Here is a 10,440-nt window from a genome sequence, read left to right as displayed (position 1 = left end):
AAAATCACATGTAGATGAATGCAGTTTTTATTATTGTGCATTTAAATATATAAACTGAGGGTTCCGTAATATTGAAAATAATTAATGTAGCATAATGCATTCTGTTAACTGTTAAGTCAGGGCAGCAGTGTGGAGTAGTGGTTAGGGCTCTGGACTCTTGACCGGAGGGTCGTGGGTTCAATCACAGGTGGGGGGTACTGCTGCTGTATGCTTAAGCAAGGTACTTTACCTAGATTGCTTTAGTAAAAACTCAACTGTCTAAATGTATGTAAAAATAATGAGATAACTTGAAAATTATAAGTCGCCCTGGATAAGGGCGTCTGCTAAGAAATAAATAATAATAAGTCTTAAGTAAGGACTGGGAATCACCAACCCACTGTGTGTGTGTGTGGATTCAGAGAGTGGAAAATCATGTGCTGTGAACCTGCTGCTGCAAATAAAGAGCCTGCCGGCTATTGAACCATGCTCTGTTATCAAGACTGCCTTTTTTTTCTGATAGCAATAGTGCTACAGCATTTGTGAACAAACTGGTGACTGATAGGACTGTTGAATGCATACAGGTATACACAGGATTCATCAATCATAAGAATATACAAGTTATGCAAATATGTTGTCATCAACATCCCCTTTATCCCTGTATCCAATGGTGCGCCTATGTCAACATGTCAGTCAATTGTAGGTTAAGAAATCCACCCAGGATAAATAAACTGGTCGCACATAAAGCACCCCCTCTCGTGGAAATTGTATAAATTGCAACCTAGAAAAGGAAATCCAATCAGTGCCATTCAACAAAAGTTCAAAGGCCAATGCACAATATCTTTTTTTTTTTTTTGCTCTGTCCAGTAAAATTCAAAATATAAACTGGTAAGTCTGCTAACCTTTAAACGTGTTAGATTTTTTTTTCTTTCAATTGTCTACATTTGTTCTGTTTTTTTGTATTAAATTGCTATTGAATGCATGATTGACAGCTTTTAGATTTTGTATACTGTTGTGGAAGGTAAGGAGTACATTTATATGGTTCTATCCTAAAATGTACCAATGCTGTTAAATCCTCCATTCATGGATATATTGTGTCCTGTGTTATTTAATAATGTGTCTTGTTTATTTCTATATTTTATACAGTTTGGTTCCAAATGAGTTTATTTTTCAAGAGGTTTTTTTTTTTGTTGTTGTTGTTACAGAATATTTTTTCAAGAATAGTGTTATCCAGATCAGTAAATTCCATCATAATAATATTCATCGTGCTTTACGTCCATTGTGTAGATACTTTATTTTTGAATTAGTAAATTGAAAGTTGTGGATTCGAATAGAGTTGTAGTATATTTGTTTGCAAATTATTTTATTTGTTTTAATGTATGGAATACATTGGAGGTTCATGGAAAGAGTGTCGGGTAACAGGTGGTTAATATGCAGGCAATTATTGTTGCCATGGGACGGCGTCACTGACAGATTTGTGTGTGATGATGATGTGAGGGGCGTGGAATCGAGAGCACCCAGCAAACAGCCACTGCATTTACCGATCGCTGTTACCGTGGAGCTCACTGTAAATACCACGCATCAAACCCAATACAAAGCCAAAGCAACAATCGGATCGGATCGGATCTGTGGATCAAAAAAAACTAAAAAAAAAAAACCTGCAGCATCTATATTTCATCGTTGCGGCGGATACCAAAACAAGAATGTAATATACGTGAATTCGATTAAGGTACAGTACGGTACTACTTTGGAGCGAGATGTTTATAAACACGAAGGTGTAAATTGTATTCACTAGGTGCTAATATGGGTGAAGAAGCAAAATTCAGGACAAGGGAATCATGAAATTGCTTTTCCCATTCAAATAAGAATAATGTAACTTTACCCTGAGGAAACATGTTAATTTGTGCTAGAACTAGACGAGAAGTGTTTTTTTTTTAGACGAGTGTCAATATAATGAAACACCAAATTGTGATGACAGTGTCAAAAGAATACTGAGCTATGTTGTATTCCTTTGTTTTGCTTGTGTTTGATAATTCACGTTTTTAGACGAATATGTCGATGTGACGTATTACAATGAGACAGAAAAGTAACTACGTCATACGCTCAGTGTGTTATATTAAATTTAATGTTCAGTAAAACAAACGTAGCCAACCGCGTACTTCAATCCCTTTGTATAGACAGAGCCTGGTTTAAATACATGTTTCCAGGCCTGTGGGTAAACAAAACGCCTGCCGCTGGTAGTAAAATTCTATCCGTCTCTGCATTGGATGGGCAGTCTGAGTCAGAGGGGTCCCTTCCTTTGATAACTGGTAACAAACCCTAAGTAATACATTATTTAATTGTTGATATGAATTAGTAACAACAAATACTAATACCTCGAATAATAAACCTATTGGTTTGTGAAATATACATGAAAAGAAAATAATTAAAGTTTAAATACTGACCCAGCTTGCTTTTGGTTGAATGTATCAAATAAAACCATTTTCACTGGAATCTCTCTGAAACAGGGTCTGTATGAATACGGAGATGTCTTATTTAAATCCACCAGTTAGTTGGCTCACACATAAGCAGTTAATATTGGGCACCGTTGCATGCAGCAACCATGGCATCCCTGCAGTGCAGAGTGAGTTATAAAGGAGTTCTCTGATTTGAATACTAGTAACACAGAGTTGACAATCTTGGTTGGTGACTCACAGGGAAGTGCTGCATTGACAGTTAGGTTCTTGTGGGTTGAGGATGAAAATTGTCTGGAGGTACATGTGCTAAACCCAGTTATGCAACCCCTAGTGGTCAGGTGATTAGCTTGACACTGAGAACTGAGGCTGGCCATTGATGAGGCAACATTTGCATTGGGTAAAATTGATTCAAGAAAAAAAATCAATAAATAAATGTATATAGCACTTTTATAGAAAATAATATAAGGAGATCTAATGTAACAAAAGTAGTTGTGTTTTTTTGTTTTGCTCATGTAATACTTAATAGCTGTATTTTTAGACAGATCGTTATTATTGTACATTATATGAATACAATGTGTTCAAACTGAAGGCAAATCCAGTTTTGTTTTGTTTTTTGCGTCAAAGAAAATACAATATTTCTGCCAGAAGATTTAAAGATGTAAGGGCTATATTTGTACAGTACATTTAAAACAACAAATATTGTACTGTATATCTTTTCAGAAGCAAGAAGCATCACATCAAGTTGAGAGTTATAGAAATTCTTCTGCATTTACAGTATGTCAACTTGTCAAGCTTTGTAAGTGGACCGGAATGCTTGTCCTTGATGTGACTAAATTAGTACACACTGTGAGCCACTTGAAAATGACAGACTGAAGTCCTTGTTGTTTAAATTAAATAATGTACATTGAAAAACAGCTGAATTAATTTTAAAAATACCATTTTTTTTAGACAGAATATGTGATTGAATGAGAAAATGGGAATCCTTATTGGTTTTTATTTAGACATTACTGTAAAAAAAAAAAAAAAAAGTGAAATAGCTTCTAGCTTAATCATTGAACCAAGCTTAAAGAACAGTGTATAATACATAACATAGTAGGCTATGAATAAGTAATTAACCTTATTTTCCCCTACAAAAACAGCCATAGAGACCAAGTGATTGGAATCGCATTCCCACAGTAATTTCAAACATGGGCCAGGTTAAAAAAAAAAAAAAAAAAAGGAATTGATATGTTTTGAGTGACTTTGGTGTGCACTGCTCTTTGGCCTTTTCTTTTTTGTTGGTGGTTTCTGTTTTCTTGGATGGCCATATACAGTGCACTGTATATACATCCCCTCTTACAGTATACCACTTCCTTGATAATTTATTACCTTCAAATTGTATTTAATAAAGCAAGAAATTCATCTTGAAACATTGTAGTCGCTCACCCATGGACATCTTCAACTTGTTGCTGTTTCCAAGGCGCCTTTGGCAATGGGACCAATTCATGTCTCAACCTGTTTAAGTAAAGGTTAAAAGTAAAAAAAAAAAAAAACTCCAGGCCTTCACTGAGAATCCTTTTTGGTTGCTAAGTTACAGGTTATCAGAAACTGAATGAGTTTGACAAACATCTCAGAACGTCTTTCTGGTTTCTGGCAGAAAACTTGAAATAAAACTAATGAAATGTAGTTTGAATACTAATTCCAGGCTGTAGGGCACAGTATTCTGGTACTTTGTTTGGTCACCTGTGGATTTCAATGCCAGCTGGCTGGCCTGTATGGTTTTGCATTGTTATTTGCTCTCTGGATTTGAGAAATCATGTAATATGAATTTACAGTGGCGCTCAAAAGTATTCACCCCCCTTGGACTTTTCCACATTTTATTGTGTTACAACATGGAATCAGAATTGATTTAATTAGGAGTTTTTGCCACTGATCAACACAAAAAAGTCCATAATGTCAAAGTGAAAAATAAAATCTACAAATTGTTCTAAATTAATTGCAAATACAAAACATACGCTACGCTACAGCTCCGGAGCATGTTAGTTGCAGTCTACAACAACAGACGAACAAATTACTAACACGGACAAACACAAACAAAACACTCACGGTTTCTGGAATCACAGGGGTCTCTTTTTAGGTCTGTCTAACCATTTACAAAGAAACATTACTTACACTACAACACCTTAATACCCTCCACCATGACCCCTAGGTTAACGAGCGTTTCCCATCCGGGTCATTGAGTTCGGGTACCATAACTCTGCCCCTTTTCTAGATGGCCGACTTCCACCTAACCCAAGGAATAAATGGTCATGCCATTTAGTCCAGGGTACTCTGTTCCATTTACACAGCGCCCTCACAGGTCGGGAGGGAGCTCTAACACCAAGAATCATTCGATCTCTGGCACACCTCCCCAGTGAACTACAGTTCTTCCAGACTGCTCATTTTATTTTACTATCAAGCTGGATATAAAGGTCTGGATTGATACTTTACCAATACTGCCAGCAAACCTAACATATCACGTACACTGTGTAGTTATTTTGATTCGCCTATACAGACACATCAAACAGTGTTAATCAGAGAAACATTCTTAATGACCTACAGTCATAATACAGTACTTTTGATTCTGATTCTTTTCAGCATATAAACATCAGTGTCTACTCCTTGGGGTTATGTATAAGGTACTTCTTCACAACTTTACTATCAAATGTACAGACAAAAAGGTTTTCTACTTGTCTTTTCAAGAATGCTCATTTAAGGGGGCTCCCGGGTGGCGCATCCGGCAAAAGCACTCCGCATGGAGCGCAGGATGCGCCCTATAGCCTGGACGTCGCCAGTTCAAGTCCAGGCTATTCCACTGCCGACCGTGGACAAGAGCTCCCAAGTGCGCGGTGAGCCAGCCAGGGTGTCCTCGGCTCACCGCGCACCAGCGACCCCTGTAGACTGGCCAGGTGCCTGCAGGCTTGCCTGTAAGCTGCCCAGAGCTGCGTTGTCCTCCAACTCTGTAGCTCTGAGGTGGCTGCATGGTGGGCCTGCAAAGTGAAAAAAAGGGGTTGGCTGACGAACCGTGTTTCGGAGGACAGCGTGTGTTCATCTTCGCCGCTCCCAAGTCAGCGCAGGGATGGTAGCGGTGAACTGTTCCTAAAATAATGCAGTTGGCTATTTCAAATTGGGAGAAAAATGGGGTAAAAATCAATTGGCGACCAATAAATAATAAAAAAAAAATTAAAAAAATTAAAAAAAGAATGCTCATTTATGGGGTGCTGATTGCTTCAAGTCTAGACTTTTCTGTCCCTTAAAAATAAAATGCAATTCATTGTACACTTGCCTCAAGTAGCAACTATCGGGGGTACCTACCAAGGACAAAACAGTCATGTTTGTACCCCAAAATGCATTAAATTGTCATAGCTGGGAATTGGTGCCAGTGGTCTCCTGTATTATTGCTGCAGGCTACCAACAGCACCAGACTTGAGCAACTCCCTATAGAGTTGAAATAAAATCACTTATACCTAATTCATTGAGCAAGAATTGTTTTAGAAGAACAAAAACACGAAAAAGATAAAATAAACTGTTGGTTCCACGAATTTGTTCAAAAAAGACAAATACGGGGCTTAACATCAGCTTGCTGCAAGACTTACATAACATAGCTCCAGAAAGTCCCTGGGTGGATTAGCATCTACTGAGAAATGTGTTAAACTTGTATGGACTACCACTACTGGATCCCCAACAACAACAACAACAACAACAACAAAGATATATTCTACTGGTGAGAGCCTTGCACTGTCCCTGTGGAATTTGGATTCAGATTATTATTATTATTATTATTATTATTATTATTATTATTATTATTATAAGAATATTATGCAGTGGGGAATGTGTACAAGTAGGGTAGCATATTGTAGATTTACTACCAGTATTGAATATCATTAAAATCATTTTTTTCTATTAGAATTGTTTTTTTTCCCCTACATGCGCAACACAGATAAATAATGAAAAATAAACAGGTTTAGTTTTGAAATAACCCTTGTTTGCAGTATTTTATTCAATTAATATTTTTACAGTGTTCTTTTTATTTAAACTGTGTTGCACTGATGTAGAACAAGTTACAGTGTGTACTAAAGTCATTAAAAGTACTCCATTCAAACAAAATGTTTTCTACCTCGGGCCATTAACACTCCTCTATCAGCTTGTTTTTCTTTTGCCATATTTAAATTTGTCTTTGTCACATCTACAGTCATGTACTGTTTTTTCAGCATTGCGATTGCCATGCATTTCGGCAAATTCAACAATGCGCAATTTCAAACCTGTTGTGTAGCATTGACGGGTTCAGTCTGAATGTTGACAAATCAGTGGCTTGGGAGAGTGGGAATAAGGAAATTCATAGAGGTGGACAGCTATTGTTTTAACATTCAACATTCAAAATTACTGAGAGTAACTAATTAAAACTTTTAATCAGAACAGTGGTTTTGTGTTTATACCCAGCAGCATGACCTCAATGCCATAGATCCTGAAGAAAGAATCGGGTTGTTTTCAGTTAAGTTTGTGTGAGCCATACCCGTGGCTGTAGTAATCCCATTGTGGCACCAGTACAGTAATTTAATTTATTAGACACAGGTGCATACATCGCACCAGTGTATTAGTCGCTACCCACTCTTTTTAGAGCCTTGAGAATCGACTTATACAATGGTTTGTACGGTATGTCACTGACATACAGTAGTTGTTTAACATGTGATAATTAATTAAATAATTGCTTTCTGGTGACGACTACTGCACTATACTCATGATTCTGATTGACATAAGACCACTGTAATTTTTCCCAGAGGATTTATCTGTCAAGTCTAATGACAAAGGAAAAAGCAATTTTATCAATAATCAATTTACAGGTGCAAAAAGTATTTTATTTGAAATCAAAGAACAAATTGTAAGATTTCGGTAGACATACACTAGGTGCTACTGGATCTGACTAATCAAAAGAGGCTTTTGTTGATCTAGCCTATATTTTTTCTTTATCAAAAATGAATAACACAAAAACAGAAGGTTCTGTAAATTACTATTATTTTTTTAATAATGTACCTTTTTAAGGTATGTTTTGAGGAATTAAATAAAATTTTTTCTCATTATAAAGCAATGGGAAAAAATTGAAAACATTTTCAATTAAAAATATATTTGTGTCCAAAACTACCTTTTTCAACTGTTTTCAATATTTCATACATGAAAGGGTTAAGACAGCCAAATGACAGTCAAGAAGAGTTTAATTTATGTAAAACTAGATTTGTTTCTATTAAAAAAAAAAAAAAAAAAAAAAAACTGTAAAGAAAACGAATGACAAATTTTATGTGAGGGAGAAGTCCTTTTCATTGTCCTTTTTTTTCTTTCTTTTGTTTCAAATCATAAGAGTTCTGCTACTGTTAAAGGCAGCGCACAGCCAGCATGGATTCCCCAAGATTGAACAAGTTGCATGACAACGACAGAGAAAAAGAAAGAATCCTGCGCTCTCACAGGAGTACCGACCGAGACAGTGAAGCCTCTTATAAGACCAAACACGACAACGACCAGGTGAAGCCGGACCGCAAGAGCACTATGGGAGACAGGGGGAGGACTAGAACCCGGGAACGCTGTCACAACTCGCATTACGACAAGAACAGTGATTCTTATTATTCAGACAATTACGATCACGACTCCTATGAATCTGATCATTCCTGTTCACAATCCAGAACTCCCAGCCCCAGGAGGACAGAGCATACAAAACAGATCTCCAGCAGCCCAGCTCGCAAACAAGGTAACTACTTCTCCAACCACATCCCATGTTTCAGGTTTCAGTTCTCCAGACTTGTAATCTTCTCCTACAATTAAAAGTCTAAAACAAGATTTAAACACCAGGGATATCACTAGGTTATTATTTAAAGCAACAAAGTTTGGGTGTGAGCAATATCACTTAAACAGAATGTGCAGAATATAACAAACACAAATACATTTCAATTGGAATATATATATACAGTACTGTGCAAAAGTTTTAGGCAGGTGTGAAAAAATGCTGTAAAGTAAGAATGCTTTCAAAAATAGACATGTTAATAGTTTATATTTATCAATTAACAAAATGCAAAGTGAGTGAACAGAAGAAAAATCTACATCAAATCAATATTTGGTGTGACCACCCTTTGCCTTCAAAACAGCATCAATTCTTCTAGGTACACTTGCACACAGTTTTTGAAGGAACTCGGCAGGTAGGTTGGCCCAAACATCTTGGAGAACTAACCACAGTTCTTCTGTGGATTTAGGCAGCCTCAGTTGCTTCTCTCTCTTCATGTAATCCCAGACAGACTCGATGATGTTGAGATCAGGGCTCTGTGGGGGCCATACCATCACTTCCAGGACTCCTTGTTCTTCTTTACGCTGAAGATAGTTCTTAATGACTTTCGCTGTATGTTTGGGGTCGTTGTCATGCTGCAGAATACATTTGGGGCCAATCAGATGCCTCCCTGATGGTATTGCATGATGGATAAGTATCTGCCTGTACTTCTCAGCATTGAGGAGACCATTAATTCTGACCAAATCCCCAACTCCATTTGCAGAAATGCAGCCCCAAACTTGCAAGGAACCTCCACCATGCTTCACTGTTGCCTGCAGACACTCATTCGTGTACCGCTCTCCAGCCCTTCGGCGAACAAACTGTCTTCTGCTACAGCCAAATATTTGAAACTTTGACTCATCAGTCCAGAGCACCTGCTGCCATTTTTCTGCACCCCAGTTCCTGTGTTTTCTTGCATAGTTGAGTCGCTTGGCCTTGTTTCCACGCCGGAGGTATGGCTTTTTGGCCGCAGGTCTTCCATGAAGGCCACTTCTGACCAGACTTCTCCGGACAGTAGATGGGTGTACCAGGGTCCCACTGTTTTCTGCCAATTCTGAGCTGATGGCACTGCTGGACATCTTCCGATTGCGAAGGGAAGTAAGCATGATGCGTCTTTCATCTGCTGCAGTAAGTTTCCTTGGCCGACCACTGCATCTACGGTCCTCAACGTTGCCCATTTCTTTGTGCTTCTTCAAAAGAGCTTGGACAGCACATCTGGAAACCCCTGTCTGCCTTGAAATTTCTGCCTGGGAGAGACCTTGCTGATGCAGTATAACTACCTTGTGTCTTGTTGCTGTGCTTAGTCTTGCCATGGTGTATGACTTTTGACAGTAAAACTGTCTTCAGCAACCTCACCTTGTTAGCTGAGTTTGGCTGTTCCTCACCCAGTTTTATTCCTCCTACACAGCTGTTTCTGTTTCAGTTAATGATTGTGTTTCAACCTACATATTGAATTGATGATCATTAGCACCTGTTTGGTATAATTGTTTAATCATACACCTGACTATATGCCTACAAAATCCCTGACTTTGTGCAAGTGTACCTAGAAGAATTGATGCTGTTTTGAAGGCAAAGGGTGGTCACACCAAATATGGATTTGATTTAGATTTTTCTTCTGTTCACTCACTTTGCATTTAGTTAATTGATAAATATAATCTATTAACATGTCTATTTTTGAAAGCATTCTTACTTTACAGCATTTTTTCACACCTGCCTAAAACTTTTGCACAGTACTGTATATATATATATATATAATCACACAAAGTGGTTTGCAGTATTCATCCCCTACCAATAATGTCACATTTTGTTGAATTACAAATAATGTATGCACAGTTTTTCAAACAAACTTTTTTTTATTCAAAGTTGTAGTGGTTAAACTGAACATTGTTATATGAGGATTAGGTTAAGATTATGAGGTTAAATGTCAGCAAAACTTGCAGAGAAAATGTACAAAATGAAATTTACCGATTGCATAATTATTCAGCCCCTTAAGTCAGTACTTGGTAGAAGCAGCAATTACTGCTATGAGTCTTGCACAGTAGAATGGTGAAATTTTTGCCAAAGGAAAATTGCTCCATTTCTGATAAGTTTGTTGGGGATCGTCGATGGACTACAATCTTCAAGTCTCGCCATACATTTTCGATTGGATTCAAGTCAGCACTTTGACTGGGCGACTAAGAATAT

General features: G+C 37.5%; 1 protein-coding gene across 4 annotated transcripts in view; it reads left to right on the top strand.

Annotated features, from left to right (window-relative positions):
• Positions 1-796: 796 nt before the first annotated feature.
• The window catches only part of LOC117402580 (lebercilin-like), a 34,960-nt gene continuing 25,316 nt past the window's right edge, over positions 797-10,440 (top strand). The window contains exons 1-2 of one of the 4 annotated variants that reach the window (XM_059024151.1): positions 797-864; positions 7,804-8,187. In XM_059024151.1, coding sequence (XP_058880134.1) covers positions 7,839-8,187 — 349 coding nt within the window. In that variant the 5' untranslated portion in view covers positions 797-864; positions 7,804-7,838. Of the gene's footprint in view, positions 865-1,424; positions 1,706-7,803; positions 8,188-10,440 lie in introns of those variants that run through there. The other 3 variants (XM_034003887.3, XM_059024152.1, XM_034003888.3) reach the window with 3 other exon arrangements.

Source organism: Acipenser ruthenus, chromosome 5 (genome assembly GCF_902713425.1).
Source record: "Acipenser ruthenus chromosome 5, fAciRut3.2 maternal haplotype, whole genome shotgun sequence".
NCBI classification, from domain to species: Eukaryota; Metazoa; Chordata; class Actinopteri; order Acipenseriformes; family Acipenseridae; genus Acipenser; species Acipenser ruthenus.
Note: the sequence above shows the minus strand (reverse complement) of the source record. Positions and strands in the feature narration are given on the sequence as shown.